This window comes from Hemibagrus wyckioides, linkage group LG18 (assembly GCF_019097595.1).
Source record: "Hemibagrus wyckioides isolate EC202008001 linkage group LG18, SWU_Hwy_1.0, whole genome shotgun sequence".
In the NCBI taxonomy this organism is placed as follows: domain Eukaryota; kingdom Metazoa; phylum Chordata; class Actinopteri; order Siluriformes; family Bagridae; genus Hemibagrus; species Hemibagrus wyckioides.
The window spans coordinates 14,035,136-14,061,071 of NC_080727.1; the positions used below are offsets into that span (position 1 = coordinate 14,035,136).

Sequence of the window (25,936 nt, forward strand, 5' to 3'; positions counted from 1 at the left end):
ATGATAAAAGTGTTATTATGATTATGACCTAGAGCTCACAGTATGATCTAGTAGTTCTGTGTTGCATCCCACAGTCTTCAATTAAAGCAAAAAAATATCCATGGGAAAGGACGGCAAAATACAGCCATTCCTCTTAGTTTTGCTATAATCTAACCCATCTCGATTTGCCATTTTATTTCATTAAACTATGTAAAAAAAATTTCTATTAATGTAATGTTGGATCATGAAAAACGGGCTTCCCTTCAACTGTAATCTTTGAGAGACACATTATAATACACATACACATTTCATCTCATGCTTTAAAACACAGAAGGAAATACTTTTGTATCCACTTTCAAGAAAAAGTTGCGTCTTTGCCTTATTAGGAATAAAATATGGAAAGATATGAGTGTTGTATTTTATGCTCCTGGACTACAATATTACTGTATTACATTAAAGCCAAGAAAAAAATTGATGGAAACGTGAAAGTATTAGTTCTTTAATTAAAATATCACATTCAGTAGAAAATGATTGCGTACCAAAATAAAAGTACTTATACAAAGTGATAGACACCCCATCAAAAAAAAAAAAAAAGTAGTTTTATGGGTCCAAAGTAACATTTCATTGTAAACGAAAGGTAATTTGAGTGTAGTGTTTCTACTTTGTTCCTGCATTACTGGGTTTTCACTTTGCTGCAGGGAGAAGTGAACACTGATAGGTAGAGTCTGATGAAGCAGTAGACCACACCCAGGGCACAGTAGACAGAGGTGAGGAGCAGAGGGATGAAGGGAAGCGTCTGCTGCCAGCTAGTCAGTGGGTAAACAATCTCACAGATGAGCTCCAGAGGAACCAGGCCCAGGAGATACACAGCTTCCATGGAGTTCACCAACCAGCCAGCTTTACTGCAAGAAAAATGAAAAATAACAGGTCTAATGAGTCAGAGGTACTGCGCCTTTAACATGATTAACACAAAGGAAAAATTTTATATAATTACATACATATAATCTTCCTACTCCTCCAATACTTTTGGAGGAGATGGTTAGAGCACATAGTCATTTAAACAAAAAAATATCAGCACTTTTGGAAATTTTGATTATTCCTCAGAGACATGTATATTTTTGTGCCAACTTAATTGTAACATATGCATATTTGTAGCGTGTGCTACAGTAAGCCTAATCCCACAGTTACTGATCAGAATTTAAGCCGAATGTATTGTCTTAAAAAATATCTTGAACTGACCTGAAAAGCTTCTGGAATGCGGTAAAACTGAAGACCGTAAACATCAGCATAAATAGTATTTTGATAGGCAGCTCTGCATGGGAAAAAAAGAGGATATGTTCATAAAAATAACTAGACTTCGGTAATGTTGAAGCTGACAGCATGATGCAGAAATGTGTCCATACCTGGAGTCGTAAAGATTAGCGGAAAGAGGGAGAAATGGCCTGTAGTGCTGAGGATCAGAAAGGTTCGAGCATCTTCCTTACTCTCTACCGCTAACAAGCTGGAGAGAAACAGACCAAAAAAATGTACGAGCAACGAAATAAAGTTCAGTTTCTGTTCTAAAATTGTAAAGTAGAATATTACCTTAGAGGAAGTATTGCCATTAAAATGGCTTTCTCATGGACATGCCAACCAAACATGAAAGATCCCAGGGCACAAATGATCATGCAGCGCAGGAATCCACGGGCTCCGGTAGGTCTTTGCCATGTAATGAACACGACAGGCTATACGCAGGGAAAAAAGGGGGGGAAATATTGCAGGCAAAACTTTCTAGAATCTTCTGATTAGCATGATGCAGGGGGTGTGGACAAGAATTTGAAAGGATTTGATTTCTAGGGTTAAACTACTCTTTTAACAAGTACAACACGGCTCATTCAATTCATTTAAGATCAATAGGAATTCTGGTTTCTGTGTATAATTAATATAGCAATTCAAAGATGAACTGATGATTCTTAAAATTCTTAAAAACATAAATGTGCAGGTATTTTTAATTACATTTATTTCTGTTGTATAAAGAAAGCTAATATAACTTAGTATGTAATCAAAATATATTGAAAACATTTTTAATATTTAAATGATAACTATTCCTCAAGAATGCACACTTTTACTTCTTCTTTTTCCAAGTTTCACATTAGTGGAAAACATTAAGCGGAAGGCTTAATGAGGTTTTGTTATCCAAAAGCTAAGACAGTGTTGTAGTACCTTATCAAGTTATTTTAAATCACACCACCACCACCACTGTTATTTAATGAAAGTGCACAGCCAAAACACTCACCAGGATTGACAGTAAAGTACAAACAAGCGTCACTAGAGGAGACACGGGTGGAAGAACGGAGTGTTGAAATTCCTGAACCAAACCTCCAGTCATCGAGGCTTTGGGTAGTTTGTTCTGGTCAAGCAGTTTGAATTTGACACCTAAAATAAGCAATATGTGTTAGGCTGAGTTTTACTGTTAAATCATTGTCGAATTCTCAAATATGAGCAGATCCGTTTTCTTGAACTTTTTCATCTCACCATGTTGCTCACCTGCCATTTCCCACCCTCCAACCAGCTCTCTCCATCATACAACAGCTTTAAACTGGAGAAGGTGAGGGTTTACAAGACCTTCCTCTGAGATACTAAACCACATGTTTTCCAGCTGCTGCTCATGCTCTGCCACAAGGCAGCGTAACACGTACAGACTCGGATGATAACAGTGATAACTGCCTCCTTCCACACAGATGAGCTCACAGACACCTCGGATTAGCTAGGGTTACTATTATTCCTCTCCTTTCCTAATATTGCCTCTGGGAGTTTTGCTTTGCCACCGTCACCTCTGGCTTACTGAGGGATACATTTCAATTTTATCATTTATATCCTGAATTTATATATTTCTGTAAAGCTGCAAAGCTTTGTGACAGTGTCTAATGTGCTATACAAATAAAACTGAATTCAATTCAATTTAACTGATTGATAGGGGGGAGAGAGAGAGTATGTACTTCCCATCCAGATAGCATGGCTAATTTAGTCTCTTGGCACTTCTGGGTTTTGAACTCACATCTACAGATGACAGGGTTAATGAAAGGATTAATTTAATAAATAAAAAATGACTCACTCACAAATTTCTGAGGTATAAAAGGAATAAAGCACTGTATTGACAGGATGTGTTATAGGAAAATCGTCCAGGTTTGGTGTGGTTACAGTCATTGTGCTTTGGTTCAGGATGCATTACTCCACCATTACACCATTGTTGACTATCTTCCTATAACAGCACATTCCCAAGTTTTATTCCTAACAAGCAGAATGTTATACATACAGTACATATAGTTTTCTTACCAAGGACAGATAGAGCTTTGTCTGCAATGTTGTACAGTGCCCAGATATTAGGAGCCCAGTAGGCATGACATAACCCACGCTTGAAAGGGAAGAGTCTGGAAAGGACTTGTGGCATTTGACCCTTTAGAAATAGGAGAGAAAAAAAATCAATAATATTGTTTCGACAATCAGACAGAGAGCTTTTTATCAAAGAGAGAATCAAACAAGATACATACCAGTATGATAAAGGGTCCAAAAGACACAGCAAAAGTGGACAGAACAATAAACCCAAGAGCTACTAGGCGGAAAAGGCTGAAACTCCTCCACCTCACTGAGCCATCTAAAGAGAATACAAGAGTCGTGTTAGGAGGATTTTATTATTCTTTAGATTGCATGTAGTTTTGTTCCATGAAAAAGTGGACTTCATGCAAAAACTGGAAATTTCATGGTATTTATTTAAATGTTTTATAACACAATTTCTTGTAATTATTTATTCACATACAACAATTAATGAGATTGCTAAAAGGTTATGGATTCTGTTTAACATATGTAAAATAATGTTTAATTGATAAATGTTTGGGGTTTTGGAACATGTTTCATGAATGTTCCACATGAAACATTATTATTATAGTATGATGTCATTTTAATAAATAAAAATGGTATATGTTGGTAAATTGCTGTGGTTTAAAAGGGATAAAACACTGCAGGGTGTTCTGCTATTTTATTTAAATGCTGGACTGATAATTGCAGGTCTAATCGAACCTCCATGCATCCATTTTCTGTGCCACATATTCTACACATGGTCACTGGGAACCTGGAGCCTATTCCTGGTGGACACCTTGGACGTGATGCCAATCCATCACAGGGCCCAATCACACACACACACTCTCACACACTATGTTTTTGGACTGGGGAAGGAGACCAGAGAACCCAGAGGAAACCTCTGAAGCATCGAGAGAACATACAAATTCTGTTTGTCCAAACTAACATGTGAAAGTCTGAGAAGAAATATCTAATTCTTATTACTCAAACCACACTTCATAATGTACTCCATAAATGTAACAGGGCACCCAGATGTTTTTAAAAATCCATACCTGCATTATTCTCTGTGAAGCAGAAACACCTGAGCAGGAAGATTCCATAGGCAGGAGCGATGTACAGGTATATGTGCTTCATGTTTAGCAGGATGGCAAATAGTAGGGCTCCCTCGAAGTGTCTGTTCTGTTTAAACACAAGCAGAGAGAGAGAGAGAGAGAGAGAAAGAGAGAGACAGAGAAGACAAACATTTGAGAGTATTTTTAAATACATTTGCTATTTTTAAGTATTTCATATAATGATTTTGATATTGAACAGCCTTGTTTTTTTTTGCTTGCAGTCATCCTAAACTGTTAGTTGTTTTAAATAAAAGCATGTGATATGAATATAATTATGAATATGTAGATATAAAAAAAAATAATGACGAAAAAATTGAAGAGAGAGAAAAGAATCATTCACACCTGAAGATGTCGTGCAACTGACAGCAGAAGAATTCCAAAGAGGAAGCCATTGTACTGGAAATGAATGTCTACATGATGTTAGTTAAGGATTTAACACACCGACTTGAGCAGAGAAACACTATTGGGTTATTTCATATTTATGAGTAAGTCAGTGTGTCAGTTTAATAAGGATACGATCAACGATGAGAAGTCCACAGTTCCACAGCAGCAACGTGGCCAGGATGAAAGACGGCTTTGTCATCAGGTCCTTTCGTTTGTCTTCCCATGAACATTTACAACATCTAAAAACAGCACAAAATATAAACAACTGAACAGTATACACCAGTTCAGAATAATGCCAAAGGTATTTAGTTTACTGGGTCAATGTGGTGCGAGTAAGACATGATTGTACTCAACACAAACGTACTCTCTAACTGCATAAATGAAGACTACATCACTGATAATGACAGAAAGTCTCTGGAACAGCACAGTGGCAGGACTGGCATAATTCAGATTCTCAACAACCAGCATCTTCGCATCGAAGTATTTGGCGATGTGTGACAGTCCAAATTCAAACCATGCAAACAGGGGAGGATAATCCAGTGTCCACTCAGATGTGGCCTGAAAACATTAAGGCAACAAAATGAAAAACTTTCAACCTCTTAGTTGATTGTGCCGACGTAAAAAGGTTGACAGTAATTACTTAAGGATAATTCAAAGGCATCAACAATATGAGAATATCTGTAATTATTTATTGTGACCTCATAATACCACTTTGACACAGGCAGAGAGTGAGTGATAGCCAGCCAGTTCCGGTGGACTTCGAAATCTGTAGAGTGACTGGAAAAGAAGCCGTTTACGCAAATTACAAATAGCTATAGATAGAAATAAAAATCCTAAAATGTCACAAGAAAGCTATTATATCTATGAATCAGTTAAATACGTTGTTGGGTAAGTGGAGGACAAGGTTTACATTTCCTGAGCAGTTACCAGCTGCTAAAACAGTGGGTGTGGTGGTCAAACTGGTTTTGATAGCTGGTAAGTTTAGATAAAGCTGGATTTTTTAATCACAGAAATAAAACGATTAGTACTGAAATAGTTGTACAAGATGTAACTAGTTACTCTTCACAGTGATTATCAGTGGAGTTTTGGCAATACTTCATTCAAATTTCATTTACATCATTAAAATGAAGCTAATATCCTAATGTCATATTGACATTTCCTTCAGCCCTAGAGAGTGATTAAGTCTAGGTGTTATTATAACAACTGGCTGGTTGTTAGAACAAGACCCTTTTTAAAAATATATCTTCGTACAAATAGAGCAACAAGAAACCCTTTTTTTTGGTTTTGTTAAATCACTGATCAGCGATCAGACCCTGAGACATGTCGAAACTCAGTGTTGCAGGTTAAACTGTTCACTCACTATGCATTGATCAGCAGACATTTCAGAAAAGAAACTCCAAGAGCCAAGGCGACAAACCAGCTCCATCCCTGGCTTGTGGACGCCGCCATGACAGCTCACTGAATCAATAAAGTTTACTTTATTTAAAAATACACCTCACGCTAAAACGCTTGTTTCCGGAAGTATGACGAAAGTCATAAGAAATAATGGCTCCATCCCAAATGCCTTCCAACTGAATACGAAGTGCACTGAACAGGGTGCAGAAGGGTGTCGGATTCGAAACATTCAACTCCAAATCCGATTCAAGATTCTAAAGCAAATCAGGTGGTCGTGTCACTCACTACTCGAGCCAAACATGCAAACATGCGCGAAACAACGCGTTATAACATTATATGATTAGTAGTGTTATAACAGTATTATAAATACATGCCGTATAAATAAACTGCCATAAATCGTTTCAGACGAGTAGTAGATGCATTTCCGCGCATGCGCAGTACAAATCGTGTTTCCGATACGGCTTCGAGTAGTGACAAGTCAAAGCTTTGGAATCGACTCCTTATTACCCAATGCAAAGGATCGGAGAGTCGATTCTTCTGACTGGAATCGATTCTTGGCCCTAACGAAACGTTGCTCTTAGAGTATGTAGGAAGTTTAGAGTGATTTAGGATGGAACCGATATAAAGTGGTGTTATAAAGATTAGGCTGATGTGTTTCAACTTTGGCTTCTAGTATCTTTTAGAAAGAGTGACAGATTGTTAGATATTTGCGTTTTAACCCATTATTTTTGGTCTATTCATTTCCTTGCGTTAGGTCATTCAGCACTACCTCAAATGTAATGTCAGTGCCATGTTGACGAGCATACAAGTGTAATTATAGTTACTGTTTTAAAACCCTAAATAATCGGATAAATAGTTTAGAATCATGTATTTGGGATCGCTTCTGCGCAGATACTGTGCTGTTCAGATCAGACAGCAAGTCGGATCTCTACAGAGAGTCATGCCGACATCCTGTCTCTCTGCTAGAGGTACTGTAAATGGTTTTCAACCCATTTTTTCTTTTTTATGTTACGTTATTTATTTATTTGTTTGTTTGTTTGTTTGTTTGTTTATTGCATAACTGATATTATATTACAGTTTGTAATATGTACAGTTGTTTGAGCTGGTTGTATATTTGTATTCAGGGTTCCACGTGACTGACAGTAGAAGGACGTATGATGTCCGGAAAGTGGAGCTGACTCCACTGGAACAAAGAAAACTGACCTTCGACAGTCATGCTCTTGTCAAAGAGCTGGAATTAAACGGTACACTGGTGCTAAAAAGTTTGTGAACCCTGTAAATGGTTAGATACATGAATTTGACCCAAAATACACTATATTGCCAAATGTTTTGGGACACCCCTCCAAATCATTGAATTCAGGACTTGGGCTTGACCCTTTAGTTTCAGTGAAAGGAACTCTTAATGCTTCAGCATACCAAGACATTTTGGACAATTCCATGCTCCTAACTTTGCGGGAACTTTTTGGGGATGACCCCTTCCTGTTCCAACATGACTGCACACCAGTGCACAAAGCAAGGTCCATAAAGACATGGATGAGTGAGTTTGGTGTGGAGGAACTTGACTGACCTGCACAGAGTCCTGACCTCAACCTGATAGAACACCTTTGGGATGAATTAGAGCGGAGACCAAAACTGGGACGTCTGCCTTTACATGCACATGAATGTAATATGAACTTGGCCCACGCTTTGCAGCTGTAACAGCTTTAAATCTTCTGGGAAAGCTTTCCACAATGTTTAGAAGTGTGTTTATGGGATTGTTTGATCATTCCACTAGAACCTCATTTGTGAGGTCAGGCACTGATGTTGGACGAGAAGGCCTGGCTCGCTGTCTTTGCACTAATTCATCCCAAAGGTGTTCTGTCAGGTTGAGGTCAGGACCTCTTTTAAGGAAGATAAAAATACAAAATGTCAAAACTTTTTCTTTCATTTCATTTGCTGAACAAAATCATTCATTCATCTTCAGTGACACTTATCCTGGTCAGAGTTGCATTAAACCTGGAGCCCATCCTGGGACCCTGGGACATCAGGGTTACTCCCACCTAGGGGTGATTTAAAGTTATTTGCATGAGGTGGGTGGAAACCGGAGAACCCAGAAGATCCCTCACATGGACATGAGAAGAACATGCAAAACTCCACACGGATAATAACCTGAGCTCAGGATCAAACTGAAGACCCTGGAGTTATGAGACAAGCAGTGCTGCTCGTTGCACCATTGTGCTACAGTGGAAAAAAGAATAATTTAATAGTAAAATATCTGTTGAAGGGGGTGGGGTGGTATGGTGGCTCAGTGGGTAGCATGTTTTCCCTGCATCGCCAGGGTTGGGGGCTCGATTCTGCCTCTGTAATATGTGTGTGGAGTTTGCATGTTCTTCCTTTGCGTGTGGAGACCCTCTCCAGGGTCTCCTTTGCCTGGTACCCCAAGTCCTCTGGATAGATTCCAGGTTCCATGTGACCCGGATGGAAAAAGTAAGAAGCTATGTATTTTTCTGTCTGGGGTGACCCTTATGGGCAGTAATAATTGCAGGCAAATATCCAGGGCATTCATAGGTAATGTGGAGCGTTTTTAGTAATGAGTTTTGGTTCTATTTTACCCCTGTCTTATAGGAAAACCGTCTGTTGTAGGGTTTTGTATTAAACATTTCCAGCATTTGGCATACACCCTTATCCAGAGCAACTTAGATTTATCTTATTTATACAGCAGAGCAGTACAGGGTTAAGGCCTTTGCTTAAGGGCCCAGCATTGGCAGCTTGGTGGTGCTGGGATTTAAACTCACAGGCTTCCAGCACCTTAACCACTGAGCTACCACTTCCCACAAACCTTTGATGATTCCTCCATAGAGACAAACCTTAGAACCCTTAATAAGTGTACCATGGGCATGGACAAATGTTTTTGTACTGTTTTTTCCTGCCTGAAATTAGATTAAACTCCGGACTTTCTACAGTCTGTCTGGCATCTGTTTTATTGGGTATCTTGGTATGATGAACTCAAGCTTCTGTTGAAGCAATAATATTAAAGTCGAATCGTTTGGACTTTTATTGAGAACCCCTCTAGCATGTGCTGATACAATGTTGAATGGTCTTTTTTATGATTTTTGTTGAATTTATACAAAAATAAGGAGAGTTTTGAGGATCCTGTATGTCATATTTATGTTGTTTAACACTACTAGCTCCATTTTGTGCAGGGTTCGAAAAGAAGCAGGCAGAGTTGATCGTCAGTGCACTGGTCACTCTCACAACAGCCAACATGGACATTGTGTACAGGGACATGGTAACAGGAGCGCATCAGGTAAAGAATCCAACAAGAAAACGATGTAAACGTACACAAATTACAGTGTGGATTTACTTCACTGGTGCTTCTGTTGCAGGAAATTGTTCTCCAGCAAATTATGGCTCATCTGGATTCCATTAGGAAGGACATGGTTATTCTGGAGAAAAGTGAATTTGCCAACTTGAGATCGGAAAATGCTGTAGGTTTCTTGTAAACAAAATCATTATGTACACAGTGACATATACAGCTTTATATGATATATACAGCTTTATATGAACTTGAATGAAGCGGTTGTCGAGTTTTAGACGCTGATGCTGCAGCGTATTTTCAAAAGAATTATATAGAAGAACAAACAGACAAAATATTGTCGTGTGTGAAAAGTTCTCCCTTTGCGTTGGGCTTTTTTTCCCCTAAACTGTTAGCTATAGACTTGCCTTAGTTTTTAGCCTTGTCTAAAATTTGTCTTGAAATGATGCCTTGGATAATGAGTTGTGTTTTTGATTCATGGAAAGGTTTTTGTTTTGTTTTATTATTTCAACTTTTAAACCTTTCTGTTTAGAAAATGCAGACTGAACTTGAACAGATCAAGAACAGGTTGCTTGTGAGTAAAGGCTTTTCTTCCAGAATGAATAGTGGAGTTTTCAGCCAGATATTTTTCCCAACCATTATTAAAGTTACGTTGATGTTTAACATTGTGTCTTTCGATTGAAGGAGGAAAGTCAAAAAATCAGAGCAGACACAAAGTTGGATATTAATCTTGAGCGAAGTCGAGTAACTGACATGGTAAGTCAACATCTTGCTCATGTGTCCTGGTTTGTAAAAAGCATAATTAGAGACTATATTTATACATCAAATATGATTCCATTTCAAATGCCTCAGTTTACAGAGCAAGAGAAAAAACTGATGGAGGTCAGCTCTGAGTTTCATAAAAAGGTAGGCTTTTTTCTTCTCTGTTGGCACCTAGAGCCATCCTATTAAAATGGAAGGATCCCCACCAATCCACACATATTCACTTGGATTAGAGAAATGACGTCTTGTCTCTACCTTGAAAAGATTAGGTACTCATTAAGAGTACTTTAAGATGTGGCGCCCTTTCATTGATTGTTAACCACTTTAGATAATTATTATTGAACCATCTCTCCCTTATTTTTATTTTTATTTTATTTATTTTTTAACATCTGTAATTCTTATCGGATTTAATGGACAGCATGAGCACTGCTCTAGGGTTTTGTTGATAAGGGCTGGGTTTTTTTTTTTTTTTTTTAAATGTTTTCTATATGTATATTGAAAATTCCATAAAAATATTTTTTAAAAACAGCTGTTCATAAAATGTAAGAAATCAGATATATTTCGGTTCAAATCTGTCTTTTTTCTAATGTTTAGAACGCTGAAATCGAAACTAGTGCAATTGAAACCACCAAGAAAATAGACATCGAAGTGGCTTCACTGAAAACACTCCTAGAATCACTGAAGCTCCAGACGATCCGATATCTCGCAGGTACACTGAGATTAGACGCTTAAGTCATTTTGCCTTATGTACAATTGAAATCATAAGTTTACCTGCGCCTTGCAGAATCTGCAAAATGTTTATAATATAAAAAAAAAAATAATAGGAAGAAGGATGATAAAAAAGATTGCATGTAAGTTTATTTAGTTCTGCCCTGAATAAGCTGTTTTCACATAACAGATATTTCCTTATAGTCCACAAGACACAATAATAACTGCAACACAAATGAGCCAGTTGAAAAGTTTATATACACTTGATTCTTAATATTGTGTGGTGCTACCTGAATGATCAACGATTGCTTTTATATTTTGTAAGAGGTGCTCATGAGTTGGTTGGTTGTCCAGGAGGAGGATGATACTGTTGATGATGATGAGCAGTTAAAAGCACACCATTCTTAATCATCCTTCACTTTGTGGTCCTGCACATTCTTTGCTTTTCCAGCATCTTTTGTGTATTTTACCTGTATGACTTTCAGATCTTTTCAGGACGATTGATGGACTCGTAAACTACTATTACAAAAGCTGCAAAAATGCTTAAGAAGGCAACACGATTAAGACATTAAGAGCCAAGGGGGTGTGAGCGGGATGATCAGTGTAAATTATTATTTTGCTTAAATATCTTATTTCATTTAGTAATGCCCTTTAGAAGTTACATCACTTGCATATTTCAGCTTGATTTCAGCTATGGAGGAAGACTCCATCCATCTTTTGGGAGATGCTCCAGGAAGCATGGGGTGAAATCTCATCAGATTATCTTGAAAAATTGACAGCTAGAATGTCCAGGCTGTAATTGCTGCAAAAGGTGTCTTTTTTTTGATGGAGGTAATGTTTGAAGAAAACATTTCCATCAAAATCATTATTTCTAACTCTGACATGTCAGCATGTCCTGTTCTTTTGCTATATTTTCTATTAAGACTAATTTTGTGTGTTTCCTTGGAAAACTATACAATTTTTGAGTGGTAGTGTATATGAGTTATGTTTATCAGTAGACAGAATACTTGAATAAATTATTAATATTTTGCAGATTCTACAAGCCATATGGAAACAAGTGACCTCAACTGTATTACTGAATTTATCAATCCACAAAATATAAATATCTTTCTTGATCTTTTTCCACAGTGTGCATCTTCTCCTGTTTGGCAGTTGCCCTCGGGGTCTATCGTTCATGGAATTGAAATAAGTTGTCTTTTATATTCTATTCGGTCATGTACATTTTTTTTTTTAATGAACATATCCTCTTTATATTATAAATGAGTGTTGATGCACCTTCAACACCAGTCATTCCCCACTAAAATATCTGAGCAGCGTTTTTGATTCAACTTGTTCAGAGTTATTTTGTGCTTTTAACCACTGAATCCTCCTGGTCTGGAAACCTCTCTGAGGCCAGCCTATTAAATAATAATAAAACACACATTTTGATTTTGTTTGGTCATTTAACATGGACTGGAGTTTAACAGGGAATTCTTTATTGAATATCTAAACGGTAAAATATAGGTAATGAATATGTGTGCAACAATTAGGATTGATCCATACATTTAATTGCTTGGAATTAAATGAGGCAACAATCAAAGTGATTAGAAATGGAACAGGGGATAAAGTACAAGTGTATAAAAGTAATTCTTAATTTTACATTTGCGTACATAATTTAAAAAGCTAGCAAAGTGTCACTCTAATCATTAAAAACAGATCTCGTCTCAGTTATGATTCCTAAATTAACTATATTAAATAAGTTTATTCTGGGAAAACTTGACCCCTTAATAACAAATCAGAAGCTACTAAATCCTACTGGAACATACAGTGAGGGAAAAAATTATTTGATCCCCTGCTGATTTTGTATGTTTGCCCACTGACAAAGAAATGATCAGTCTGTAATTTTAATGGTAGGTGTATTTGAACATAACAAAAAAATCCAGAAAAACGCATTTCAGAAAAGTTCTACATTGATTTGCATTTTAATGAGTGAAATAAGTATTTGATCCCCTATCAAACAGAAAGATTTCTGGCTCCCAGGTGTCTTTTATACAGGTAAGGAGCTGAGATTACAGTAGGAGCACTCTCGGGGAGTGCCCTTAATCTCAGCTCATTACCTGTATGAAAGACACCCTGTCTACAGAAGGAAGCAATCAATCAGATTCCAAACTCTCCATCATGGCCAAGACCAAAGAGCTGTCCATGGATGTCAGGGACAAGACTGTAGACCTACACAAGGCTGGAATGAGCTACAAGACCATCGCCAAGCAGCTTGGTGAGAAGGTGACTACAGTTGGTGCGATTATTCCCAAATGGAAGAAACACAAAAGTACTGTCAATCTTGGTCTGGGGCTCCATGCAAGATCTCACCTCATGGAGTTTCAATGATCATGAGAACGGTGAGGAATCAGCCCAGAATTACACTGGAGGATTTTGTCAATGATCTCAAGGCAGCTGGGACCACAGTCACCAAGAAAACAATTGGTAACGCACTACTGAAATCCAGTAGCGCCCACAAGGTCCCCCTGCTAAAGAAAGCACATGTACAGGCTCATCTGAAGTTTGCCAGTGAACATCTAAATGATTCAGAGGAGAACTGGGTGAAAATGTTGTGGTCAAATGAGACCAAAATCCAGCTCTTTGGCATCAACTCAACTCGCCGTGTTTGGAGGAGGAGGAATGCTGCCTATGACTCCAAGAAAACCATCCCCACTGCCAAACATGGAGGTGGAAACTATGCTTTGGGGGTGTTTTTCTGCTAAGGGGACAGGACAACCGCACCGCATCAAAGGGACGATGGACAGGCCCCTGTACCATCAAATCTTGAGTGAGAACCTCCTTCCCTCGGCCAGGGCATTGAAAATGGGTCGTGGATGGATATTCCAGCCTGACAATGACCCAAAACACACGGCCAAGGCAACAAAGGAGTGGTTCAAAAAGAAGCATATTAAGGTCCTGTAGTGGCCTAGCCAGTCTCCAGACCTTAATCCCATAGAAAATCTGTGGAGGGAGCTGAAGGGTCAGCCACAAAACCTTAATGACTTGGAGAGGATCTGCAAAGAGGAGTGGGCCCAAATTCCTTGAGATGTGAGATGTGTGCAAACCTGGTGGCCAACTACAGGAAATGTCTGATGTCTGTGATTGCCAACAAGGGTTTGCCAACAAGTACTAAGTCATGTTTTGCAAAGGGGTCAAATACTTATTTCACTCAATAAAATGCAAATCAATGTATAACTTTTTTGAAATGTGTTTTTCTGGATTTTTTTGTTGTTATTCTGTCTCTCACTGTTCAGATAAACCTACCATTAAAATTACAGACTGATCATTTCCTTGTCAGTGGGCAAACTCAGCAGGGGATCAAATAATTTTTTCCCCCTCACTGTATTCACAGCCATAATTCTGACATGCTCTGAAAGATGTATTTGCCATGGAATAAATATCTTTTCTTGTATTTTACATTTTAGTAAATTATCGTTACAGCTTCAGACACCCCCCCCCTTCACCCCCTCAGTCCGCATCGATGTCAGATGGCTGAACTGATATCACCTTGGATGGAATTCTAAAAATAAATACACAGCTGTCATTGTTGCCACAACATGCACAGTGTCAAGTTTAAAGAAAAGACAGACCTCATGAGCCATGTATCATTAACACTAAAACTTTTATTTAGGATAAACATTTCAAAAAGCACACACGTAAACACTTTGCACACACAGACACTATTTTTTTAAATGATGATTCACTTTATTGAATATTCAGTATGTCAAGCAAACCTCTTCAAAAATTTCTGCAAAAAATGATTTTTCTTTTCTTTTTTTCCCCTATTAAACTAAACACAATTTTATTTACCAGAACCAAAAAAAAAAAACATTAGTAAACTCAACGGGCTTGACACGCATTTCATTACACATTTAGCTTAAAGATGGGGGAGAAAACTAGATCCATCTTTATCCTTAATAACTGAAAACTTCTGCCTTGTAGGAATTTCGAAAGACTGAAAGAAGGGATTATAGAACTATCGACGTGTCCTCTGTAAAAACTAGTCCGTCATCGCTGTACACTTCTCAAAAATCTATGTACAAATACCTTAGCAGGAAAACCGAAAATTCTTGGAGGATTTAAACCCAAAATTTTTGATTCTCAATATTACACAAAGAATACCAAAAATATTTCTTTATTTATAAATTAAATTATACACACATTTACCCCCAACATACAGATTTTTAAAGTACATTTCACTTGGCATTCACACAGCAAAAACACCTGAAAATTGCAGGCAGTTACAAATACAAAAATGTATTTAAATGTATGCATAGCTGAGGACCCTGCCTCAGAGCCGTCCTGTATAAAAATAGTTTTACAGAAACTCAAGTAATGACGAGAGAAGGAGGTTTTAAAGCAGCAGCACAGTTTAAAACGGAATTGCACTAATTGTTTGTGACCCTCCTTCCGAATCATCCTGAACCTCCTGTTTTACCGTTACAGCCTCGGTGTCTCCCTCAGATGGCTCTTCTTTAATACTGGAGCAAGACCCCTCATCTTCTCGCTCTTGTTTTATGAAAGCATTTAAAGGGTTTTCTGTGAGCATCTTATTGGGAGATGGGGTGGAATCCACAAAGGAAGATGTCTACAGAGTTTAGGTAAGAGGAAAAAAGAAAAAAGAGGTGTTTCGAATGAAGAACAAACACAAGAACTTCTTTACTACATCACTGACAATAGGGACTAAAAGGAGTGGTTCACAACACAATGTACTATAATCAGCCAAGACATATCTGGTGTCCAGCACTGGCTTCCTTACTTCTGCACTGGACATGTGTGCAAGTCCAGCTCATCTTTTCCAGAACCATTAATATTTACACAAGCCAACTCATGAATATTTTCAATAAGCAAATGTGTAAAAGTTGAAATGTTTGAAGAACAAGATCGCCTTCAAACTCAGATCTAAATCTAAGATATAACAGTATAGAAGACTGCTACTGGATATAGACCTGAATGTGGTTTGTGCCAGACAGGCTTGTTAGCTATATTTGTCTCAGGGAACCAGACACCATGATTTGACGTATTCTGAATCTTTAAAATTGTAAAATATATTTAAATATATTTCTAGTAGTTTTATTTCTCCTTATTCTGTGTTGATTTGTCTTAACATAATATCAGAATCACGAAACTACTTTTGTATATCATCGAAATATATCACCCACACCTATTAGAGCTTCTCTGATAGTAAATGTCAGTTAACAAATACAAATTTACTAATTATCAGTGTGTGGATGTGAATTATTCAAATTTCCAGTTTTAACCCATTACTTACATTTCTGTAGTCTTCATAACACAAAGGATGGTATGTCTGAAAGAAAAAGAGTGAATCATGAGTCTGTTGTCTGCGCTGACAAAGCCCTGATAATGAACATGTGCTTCAAATTTCATACCTTTCCATCAACTCGGATGGCATTCTTCAGATGCCATTCCTCCTCGTCTTCTTCCCAGTACATCTCAAACTGCTCTTGGCAAATCTCACAAGACTGGGGGGGGGGGGAAAGAACACATGTAAAATGCCTTTTCACGTATTTACAGGATTAATTAATCCAGCTGGCATGACTGACACAAGGGCTGGCATTATGATAAATCCAGAATGCAAGAAAGTAACAGCAAAAGATGCATCAAGTGTTGGTGGGAGGAGGCGGTGGGGAAGTTGTGTTAGGGGTTCAGCTTTAATGTGTGTACTTACTTCATGAACAACATCGGCAGCAGCCTTCACACTCTGGAATTCTCTCTCTTTGGCTGCTTCCTGGTTTTTCTGTACAACCTCCTCATGTACTTTTTCAAAAAACTGGCTCTTTGCCCTCTCCTCAAGATCAGCGATTTCTTCAAATTCAATCCAGTCCTAAAAAAAGAGCAATTTGCTTGAAGTAATATTTCATTAAGAGCATGTCTTAAGGAACAAAACCATGCCAGCATAGAAGCAGCTCACTGAGCCTGCCAATACACTGTATAGGTTCTTAAAAATAAGAAAACAATGCAGAAATAAACACTCTGCTTACTGTGAGACTGTAGTACCACCGTCTGTGCGTTATTTTCCTACTGATGTCCTTTTCTGAGCGGTTTTGTCTGTAGTGCCAATCCAAGTGATCAGCGTAAATATCAGTCTGAGATGCAGTAAAGCGCATGCCACAGGAGTAGCACTGAATTCCTGTGTACAGCTTGGTGATGACACTTTCATGTCTCCTATTAAGTGAGACAGAACCAAATCCAGTTTAAAAACACAAGACAAAATGTAAACCTAAAGACTAATTAGTGAACACGTACTGTTTCATGTCGTCTACAACGAAGCCAGTCAGGTCAGGGAGAGTATCATCCTCCTCCTGTTCCTCCTCCTCTGGTTCCTCTTCTTCTGGTAAACTTTGAGACTGAGTCACAGATGTGGACTCTGAAATAAACATGGAACATAGAAGAAACATGTTCACATATACAAAATAATCTGATAAATGCAAAATGCACTAATTTCAAGACAGACATTACATGTTTAATTCTAAAGAAAAAAAATACGCTGTGAAACCCTGTGGAATCACTTCTTCCTACATCATAGTCGTTTTTAGATTTACACACACAAACAGATCTGATGATATTGCTAGTGTGCATGCAAGTCAATCCATGTTTCCAAAAAAAAAAAAAAGCAAACAAAAAAGATGCTTACCACTGCTCGAATCCGTTTGTGTTGGTTTGATAATTCCAAAGTCTATCAGTTTAGCCATCAAATCATTGACATCCATTTGGCCCAGATGACTGTCAGGCTGCAAAAACTGGGAACCTATCATAAAAACATCTCATAAGTCGTCTTCTCAGATCACTTACCTATAGGACTTGCCTATGAAAATGTTCAAAAATCCTACCTGGTGCATTGAAAGCAGCTGGGTTTTGTTGTCCAAAGTTCTGAACCGAAGCAGACATGACGGGCATCTAAAAAAAAAAAAAAAAAAAAAAAATCATTACAAGTCTTCAAAGCCAGCCACATTCAACTATAAACTGGTTAGATTCCAGCTTTAAACTGGTTAGATTCCAGCTATAATTTTTGATACTCACATGCTGAGGGTGGTTTGCAGGAGCAGCACCAGGAAATGGAGCAACAGGCCTGTATGAATTCTGAAATCCTGATGGTGTGGGTTCTGGCACATTAAAGTTAGCACCCTGCGAGACGTTTTGCTGCACATGAAATGGCAGTGGTTGACCATCGAATGCATTAGGTGCTCCCATGTTATAATTATGGGGTGGAACACCTGAATTTAACATTGGACCCTGATTCTGAGGTTGATCAATCATCATCTGCCCTTGTGGTCTATATGAATTTTGCATGTTTGGAGGTCCACGGTATCGTGGTGGACCCTGTGGAGCAGAGTCAAATCTGGGCATGCCAGAGGGCTGTCCTTCAAATCTCATCGGTGCTGGTTGTGCTGAATTGTCAAAGCGCATCATGCCTGACTGATTGCCTGGCCCTTCATGTCTCCTTGGTCCCTCGTAATTGACCATCCCAGAAGGATACCTCATTGGGCCATCAAATCCTCCAGGAGGGCCTTGTGCCATATGGGGATTATCAAACCTGGCAGGGCCATCAAATCTATTTGACTGCATTGGGTTGGTGTAACGCATGGGTCCTGGGCCATCAAATCTTCCTGGACCTTGATGTCCCAATGGACCATCAAAACGACCTGGCCCTTCAAATCGGCTATGAGGCTCTGTAAACCTCATTGGTCCATGTGGCACTGACTGGTTATCATATCTTCCAGGACCTTTCAGCAGTGGAGGTCTTTCAAACCTGTGTGGTCCAGGACCTTCATATCGACCATGCCCCTCAAACCTAGCTGGACCGTGGGCACCAGGACCATCGTATCTCCCTGGGCCTGCATTTCCCTCATACCTCCCAGGAGGATGAGGTCTGGACGGACCTTCTGACCGTGTCTGTCCCGTAAGGCCATGTGTTCCTTCAAACTGAGGATGAGAACTCAAATGGCCATCAAATCGTGCCGGGGCATTTGCACTGTCGTGTCTCGTCATATTTACCTGCGTGTTAGGTCCATCAGAAACATGAGGTGGTGTTTGGCCAGGAGATTCATTAAGGTTTCTTCCACCTCTCCCTGGTCCTGGCATGATTTCATGTCTTGAAGAAGCATCTAAACCTAGTGGAGCATCATTGTCTGGACCTGTATCAGAGTGAACACTGTTAGGACTTTCAAACCTTGGAATGATGTCTGCATCCTCAAGTTGATCCAAATCCATGGATTGAGCTGATCCTTCAAATGGAAGACTTGAAGATTTCCCAGTGTTTACATCACAACCAGCTGGACTTGGGGAATTTCTGAAAGAGTTTCCTGTTTGAGATGGTGGTCTGTCATTTCTTCTAGGGTCATCAGACCCTGAGAATGTTTTAAAGGTGTCACTTCCCTTTTTAAGTGCATCTGAGATGAATGGATCCTCATGTTCTTGTTGAGGCCTAGTTTGTTGCACATTCTCTCTCAAAGGTGAGTTCTGGTGAATTATAAGGGCTAGAAAACATAATTAAACATTAATAACCAAACACCACAAAATATGAATAGTACATACATACACACAAATTATATATATATATATATATACACCTATATATATACCTATATATATATATATATATATATATATATATATATATATATATATATATATATACACCTATATATATACCTATAACAAATAGTGTTCTACATGAATACTTTGTATAATACCTGGGCGTTGCAGCTGTGTTCTTTTCAGCTTTGATTTGTGCTCCAGGTAAGAGAGTTCAGCATCAGACATATGTCCATGTTGTTTCTTTCTTGTGCATGCACCATCATCTGGTCCCTCCCAAGAATCAGAGCGCTGTTTTTCTTCTTGATACTGAAATATTTGCTTGATTTGATGGGCCACGTTAAGGAATTCTTCCTGAGTTAGCTCTCCATCAGCCAATCGCTGGCTAGCCTGAAAGATGACAAGATTTGCAGGTGAATAATGTGAACTAGTACAAAAAATTAAGCTGGACCTCATTTGTAGGCTGTACTATGATCTAAACATGATCAGGAAGCACATGATTTGTACAAATGGGTGTAGACGTGTATCTGGAGCACCCACAGGATACAGTGTTGTTAAAAAGATCACAATCAAACTGGTTTTGTCTAGTAATGAGAAGTGGTGCAGAGTGCATTTAGTGTGTCAGCATAAAGAAACGGTAAATCTTAGAAGACATTGAATTAACTCACTGTTACATGTAATGCAATTCAATATGACCAAAGTATATAAACAGAACTGGGTAATATGACTTTAAACAACAAATTTCAAATTTTGCTAATAGGGCACTTATTTAAAATAAATAAACAAACTTGAAAGTTTGTGTTATACCTTTCGTAAAAGATCTCTCTTGCTGGCAGAATGGAGCACGTCTGGAATCTGTAGATTGGCGTCGACACTCAGACGATGCTGTTTCGGTGTCCGTGGTGTCGGAGGTCTCTGATAGCTGTTCCATGCTTTGTGTCTTTGCAGCCCGGGTTTGCCATGTGAGGGATCTGGGTCAGGTTGTTTTAGACTGTAAACAAAAAGCATAAAAAACTACTTAAATTATGCCGTTACAAATGTACACATTTCATACAAGCTCATGCCATAAAAGGGTGAGGGTCATATATGAGGCTACTTACGGTTTATTTTCTTCCCATCCACTCCTCCATCTCTTCATGTCTTTAGCACTTTTATGCTCTACAGGTGATGCTCTCTGTGGCTGGACATCTCTGTGCTCAGGAGTTCTATCTTCCAGTGGTCTTTTTAACCGCCTCAGCTCAGAAACATTCTTCTTTGGTGTACTCCGATCCTCCCTGACATTCGCTTGATTATCGCCTTCGTTATGTTTGCTTAACAGCCTAGCCTTTCCTGATTTTGGAGGCGGAGTGATGCTCCTTGTTCTTCTCTTTGGGGACCGTCTCTCTTTTCGTTTAGGAGAGTGCTGAGGTGGAGAACGAGACCTTGACCGAGACCTTTTCCTGATGTTTGTTTTACTAACTTTGATGTCTTGCTTTTGAAAAATATCAAATCGGTCATGCTTATTCAGAGACCCATTTGCTAGCTTGCCTCTGGAGTTGCTAGATCTCGGTGGGTCGGGGCCTTTGCCGACATCTTCCCGTTCTTTCCTCTCTGTACTTCTTTTCTTTTCTTTGACTTCTTCCTCCTTCAGATCTGTCTTCTCATGCATCTGCTTTCGCAACCTTGGGTCCTTTTTATTAGCATCTAATGTCTTTGGGTGCTCAGGCTCAGAGTCTTTGCTTTTATGAAGGGCTCCTTTGCTTAATGGTGACACCGACTTGGATTTCAATTTTTCGTCGGTTGCAGAGGTATCTTTTTTTGGTATTCTCATTAGCTTAGGGGGCCTTTCTGGGGGTACATGAACTCTCTTTTCAGGTGCATTGACAACAGGTGGTGTGACATGGCTCTCCTTCCTGAATCCTCCTTGCTCCTTTGAATTTACGGACGGGCCGGAACCTCTGTTTAATCTAGGATCTCTGTTTGGTGGTGGTTTGTCTGCTTGTGGTGGATGCCATGACTTGTGTTGTGTAGAAGCTGGCTGACTCGCAGCCGGTGGATCGAACTGGGCTGGACCACTGTGGGGTGGGTGGTTTGTACTGGCCGCCTTGAGAAGAAAGAAAAATAACGTAGAGATTTACATTTATGGGCACTTTAGTTCAATACATGATGTTTTCCCCCCATTTGCAGGTTGGAATGTTTGCCAAAGTACAGACATAAAAATTCCATGATTCTACACAAGGCTTACCAGTTGTGCTTTTGTTTGCTCAAGTTCAAGCTCTATCTTCTTCTGCTGAAGTTCTAACAACTGTTTTTGCTTAGCAAGCAACTGCTGCCTTATTATTTGTTCCTCTTCCAAGTTCTTCTCACTGACTGGGGGAGGAGGAGCTACTTCTTCAGTCTACACAAAGAGAGAGACATTATGGTTAACTACTTTCCTTTCCTACAGCGAAAATTTAAGAACCAAGTTACTGTTTACTTGTTCCACAAGCTTACCGCCTTTAAAAATTTAGGGTTGACATGAATGCTCGCGTTCACATTTGGTGGTAAAGGCTTAATGGGCCAAGCAGGATCTACGGAATTCACACGAACATCCAAAGCATACAGCTTCTTCAAGGGGAAAATCTCGTCCCAGGTGGAACGCAATTTGAAGAGACATTTTCTAGTGTTTTCATCCACCTAAAGCAAGGCAGAAAAAATTAACACTCCGACATCTGTTTTTTAGTAACTATAAAAAACTATCCTAAAGTGACTAATATGACTCAACAGCCTGACCAGCAATAAGAAGTGTGCAAACCTATAACCACCACTATACCATCACGAGTTAAGGAAACATCACAGTACAGAATACATGAACAACCTAAACAAATGGAAACACTAGACACTTAATGTTCAGCAACATCATAAGAAGAAATAAGTGGAAAATTAAGTACCTTTTCAAACACACATATAAAGGATGTGATTAGGTTTTTAGTAAACACTTCAAGGTACTGTCCGCCAACATTCTTCACTATGGAATCCACTAAGTACAAAACAGGAAGCTTCTCGGCAGGAGGCGCCTACAGCGATAGAAAACTCACAAGTTTAGTACACAACATGACAAATGTGCAGTTACAGTGTCATATTAGCTTGTATGCTTCGGTGTTTTTTTTTTTTTGTTTGTTTTTAAAGGGGGGGATGAGGAAAAAAACGTCCCTCCAGCTGCCCAAAAATGCATTTCATGAAAAAAATAAAAATAAACAAAATTCTCTTCGTTTTCTTCCAAATGTTTCAGCCCTTGATTGAAAAATAAGGAAAAAAAAACCTTGAGGGGAAAAAAAGTAGACTTGCGTAGATATGGCAATTCAAAGCACCATATATTTATTCTAAAAAACACAGGAAAAATAAAGTTGTATTCCTCTTCAAAAGGAAAAAAAAAAAAAGCTCCAGTGATGAATCTTCAGTGCAGAAACTCCAGGTCAAAAAGATACACAAGATGTCCATATTTTTATTAGTTATTTGTTAAAGTCACCATTTGAGAAACATTTTGGAAATTGTTGTTTTTAAAGTAGGAATGTCTTTTATGAGGGGGGGAAGGGTTAAAAAAAAAAAAAAAAAAAAAAAAAAAAAAAAAGTCTTATTTTATTTTTAATATTTCAACAATTGACCATATTCACCTTTTGAGGAATCAAATAAAAGATTAAAAGTTGGCTTAAAAAAAAAAAAAAGTCCATTGCACTTTTAATCAAAGGTTGTTTGGAGTTTGTCCTTTAAAGTAGAGTTGGGTTTGTCTTAGAATTTTTGCCCTTCTTCCCAGGGCCACATGGCTGGCAACTTTGTTTAAAAGGATAATTAACATTTGGTTAAATTGTGGCGTTACTACGCAAAGACACTGTAGACATCTGAAGCAATGACTGATTGAAAGACCATTTCTCACAAACAAACTCAAAAGAACAGGCAGATGTTCCCACAAAAAAATTACACTGGTAAAGAAAGACAAAAGCATATTTCATATAGTTTATTGTCACATTTGTGCAGCATTTATTAACAATGAAAAAAATCAATAGAGAAAAATTACTCAGCAATCTAAAACACGCCATGAACCCTTTATTCGTTAGTAAATACAAAAATAGAAAGAGCTCGTTTTTTTATGGCCCACCAAAGTTACGACCACAAGACTATGGCATGAAAGCGATCAATAGCATGTTGACGATTATGCCGACACTTTTACATGGACAGCGGTAGTTACAGTTAGTGCAACTTTTATTGATCCGGTCACACCTTAAAAATAAATTTAACTTACAACCCCAGCTCATCTCTACCCAGTGTAGTGGCTAAGATCACTAATAACTGGTACTTGTACACTGGAAGGCATAATCTAAATTACTACTTGGTCAAACGATGATCCAATCTGCCGCGAGTCCACTGTAATTACAAGACAACAGAAAGGCAGGCTGTCTGTGTGGACCTTGCAGCTAGTCAGTGTCATAACTAATACTGGTCAGTCAGTTTTCTGGCAGTCAATGGGAACAAAGCCACAAGTTAGATTATCATGTATTCAGAATGGGGGATGGTTGGCATAGCAAGTTTTATTAAACATTAGCCACAATTTTAAAGTTAAAAAAAAACTTTGTTTTTGATATTCATCTTTTTTTGGCTCTAGTTCAGTGAGCATTTTTCCTAGAAAACACACCTACTGCTATTAGATGGATATATATATATATTTTTTTTATGTTAGAGGTTTTTGCAGCCAAACCTTTTAACTTTCAGTAAACATTGGATCCAAAAATTTTTTACGTAATAAGGTCTGAATTAATCCATTTAGTTGAAGTGACCAGTCAAACAGATTAAGATATCAAGACATCAGTACACACCCTTTAGGATCTCAAACATATGGGGAAGATCTGAATAGCCTAAAATGCAAAACTGACTGAAACTAGTGACCACTTTACAGATCAGACCTGACCGCTGGGTAACAGACACTGGAGAGGGTGCGTTGTCTTTATTTCTTTTAACCTTTTTACGTGAGATAAATCTGTGGTAAATTACCTGTACATTAATTGACATGGTATTAAAAATATATATTACGGATAAACGTAAATGCAATTTTAAAAATGGCGCCATTACATTTATTAGAGCCGTAAAGATAAATATAAAAAACGTACTGCGTCCATTCTCTCGTTTAGCTAAATTAGCCAACCTGAATTATTTTAATAATAATAATAATAATAATAATAATTCAATGTTTAGGACACTGACAAAGTTTGAAATTTACGACTAGATGTTATGAAACGATACTAGAACTGATTGAGATCCATTTTGTACAATTTTCAGTCGTTAATGCACCCTTAGCTAGGCTAACAGCTAGCTTCTTAGCTAGCGAGTCAGTGAGAAAAGAAGTTAGCTCACGTGCACGAGGCAACACATAAAGCAAAAATAAACGGCCAGAATTAGGCTCTGCGACAAAGTTGTGGACATCTCGTTAAAACTGCTCAATGTTGATGTTTAATCTTTTTTTTTTTAACGACAATTACATGTACATGTAAATGCTCGTATTATAAATAAAGGCCTTAACACACTTTCGCTGACTCTGCACATGCGCGTGCGGCCGTATTCAACGAGGACAATATGGCTGCTACGTGACAAAACAAAACAAAAAAAAAAAGCTATTTTCATAAAAACCTTGGCGATTTGTGCTTCAATTATAGCGACGATATCCTCGGCGAACTGCAGATTCTCTTCAGCGAGGATGGTCAGCATGTTGATGTGCGGTTTGCTGTTGAAAGTCAAGTCTTCCAAAGACGACTGATACTCTCGACAGGCGTCTTCCCTCGCGGCGTCGGCCGACATCTTTGAGTCGGATTTCTAATCTAAAGCAGATTAAGCGGATTTCTGATGATGTACAAGTATGAAACTCGGCACAGTCCATTTACATATTCTTCATCCTTTTTTTTTTTCTTTCGCGCTTCAAAAGCCTTTTCTTGAACAGTACCGCTCGCGCTTTCCTCTTCACTTTCAGCTCGGGATCAGACGCTAGAAAATGTCCGTCCTCCTTCAACAGTTGTTTGCGTCATACGAAATGGTTTATACGGGCCGGACGTCACCGCCTTCTGATTGGCTAATTTCCTTAGTTTTCCGGTTTGTCTTTGCAACAAGCAACCAATCAGCGTCATGTCCTCAGAGTACGGAACAGCCTTGCACACGGTCCTTCGCTGAATCACACCTGACCCTCCCGACCTCTATGTTTCAGCCTGTTTACGCATCAGGAGTGTCTGCTGCGGTCACCTGCTACACTGAATCACTGCTGGAAGTTTCCGAAATGATGTTGTAGTTATTCTGAAAAGAAAAGCACGATCCTAAAATACAGTTTACCGACGTCCACTTTATTAGGAACACCCATACACATGTACATTCGTGCAGCTGTCTAATCAGTCAA

The 25,936-nt window shown here is 38.5% G+C and overlaps 3 protein-coding genes across 4 annotated transcripts; 1 reads left to right on the forward strand and 2 right to left on the reverse strand.

Annotated features, from left to right (window-relative positions):
* Nucleotides 1-495: 495 nt before the first annotated feature.
* Nucleotides 496-6,355, reverse strand: alg8 (ALG8 alpha-1,3-glucosyltransferase). Its single transcript, XM_058415441.1, has 13 exons — nt 6,172-6,355; nt 5,510-5,588; nt 5,176-5,369; nt 4,944-5,050; nt 4,770-4,837; nt 4,368-4,494; nt 3,510-3,613; nt 3,295-3,415; nt 2,255-2,394; nt 1,564-1,703; nt 1,383-1,480; nt 1,219-1,291; nt 496-881 (listed from the first exon to the last, which is right to left on the reverse strand). The coding sequence occupies exons 1-13, from the start codon at nt 6,258-6,260 to the stop codon at nt 653-655; spliced, it is 1,569 nt and encodes a 522-aa protein (XP_058271424.1). The 5' UTR covers nt 6,261-6,355; the 3' UTR covers nt 496-652.
* Nucleotides 6,356-6,756: 401 nt separating this feature from the next.
* Nucleotides 6,757-12,206, forward strand: ccdc90b (coiled-coil domain containing 90B). The gene is made up of 9 exons (XM_058415446.1): nt 6,757-7,174; nt 7,331-7,450; nt 9,389-9,492; nt 9,572-9,673; nt 10,034-10,075; nt 10,186-10,257; nt 10,354-10,407; nt 10,858-10,972; nt 12,100-12,206. The coding sequence occupies exons 1-9, from the start codon at nt 7,072-7,074 to the stop codon at nt 12,153-12,155; spliced, it is 768 nt and encodes a 255-aa protein (XP_058271429.1). The 5' UTR covers nt 6,757-7,071; the 3' UTR covers nt 12,156-12,206.
* Nucleotides 12,207-14,592: 2,386 nt separating this feature from the next.
* pcf11 (PCF11 cleavage and polyadenylation factor subunit) lies at nt 14,593-25,576 on the reverse strand. 2 transcript variants are annotated; one of them, XM_058414855.1, is made up of 16 exons: nt 25,183-25,576; nt 22,455-22,580; nt 22,018-22,200; nt 21,770-21,922; nt 20,646-21,628; nt 20,353-20,536; nt 19,704-19,935; nt 18,031-19,487; nt 17,841-17,907; nt 17,645-17,758; nt 17,257-17,377; nt 16,992-17,175; nt 16,679-16,834; nt 16,380-16,472; nt 16,262-16,297; nt 14,593-15,577 (listed from the first exon to the last, which is right to left on the reverse strand). In XM_058414855.1, exons 1-16 carry the CDS (start codon nt 25,348-25,350, stop codon nt 15,362-15,364), a joined length of 4,473 nt encoding a protein of 1,490 aa, XP_058270838.1. In that variant the 5' UTR covers nt 25,351-25,576; the 3' UTR covers nt 14,593-15,361. The 2 variants fall into 2 exon arrangements, with proteins under 2 accessions (XP_058270838.1, XP_058270839.1); XM_058414856.1 differs by lacking the exons at nt 22,018-22,200; nt 22,455-22,580.
* Between the last annotated feature and the right edge of the window lie 360 nt (nt 25,577-25,936).

Excerpts from the sequence above, each read along its gene's own strand:
- alg8 (XM_058415441.1), bottom strand. The coding sequence starts at position 6,260 with ATGGCGGCGTCCACAAGCCAGGGATGGAGCTGGTTTGTCGCCTTGGCT. Across the intron at positions 4,838-4,943 it reads TGGACTTCTCATCGTTGATC|ACATTCATTTCCAGTACAAT; the intron begins GTATCCTTATTA and ends AACATCATGTAG. Across the intron at positions 1,292-1,382 it reads GCTAATCTTTACGACTCCAG|AGCTGCCTATCAAAATACTA; the intron begins GTATGGACACAT and ends TTTCCCATGCAG.
- ccdc90b (XM_058415446.1), top strand. The coding sequence starts at position 7,072 with ATGTATTTGGGATCGCTTCTGCGCAGATACTGTGCTGTTCAGATCAGA. Across the intron at positions 10,076-10,185 it reads AGATCAAGAACAGGTTGCTT|GAGGAAAGTCAAAAAATCAG; the intron begins GTGAGTAAAGGC and ends TTTCGATTGAAG. Across the intron at positions 10,408-10,857 it reads GCTCTGAGTTTCATAAAAAG|AACGCTGAAATCGAAACTAG; the intron begins GTAGGCTTTTTT and ends TCTAATGTTTAG.
- pcf11 (XM_058414855.1), bottom strand. The coding sequence starts at position 25,350 with ATGTCGGCCGACGCCGCGAGGGAAGACGCCTGTCGAGAGTATCAGTCG. Across the intron at positions 19,936-20,352 it reads AGAGAGATCTTTTACGAAAG|GCTAGCCAGCGATTGGCTGA; the intron begins GTATAACACAAA and ends GTCATCTTTCAG. Across the intron at positions 17,378-17,644 it reads ACAAACGGATTCGAGCAGTG|AGTCCACATCTGTGACTCAG; the intron begins GTAAGCATCTTT and ends TGTTTATTTCAG.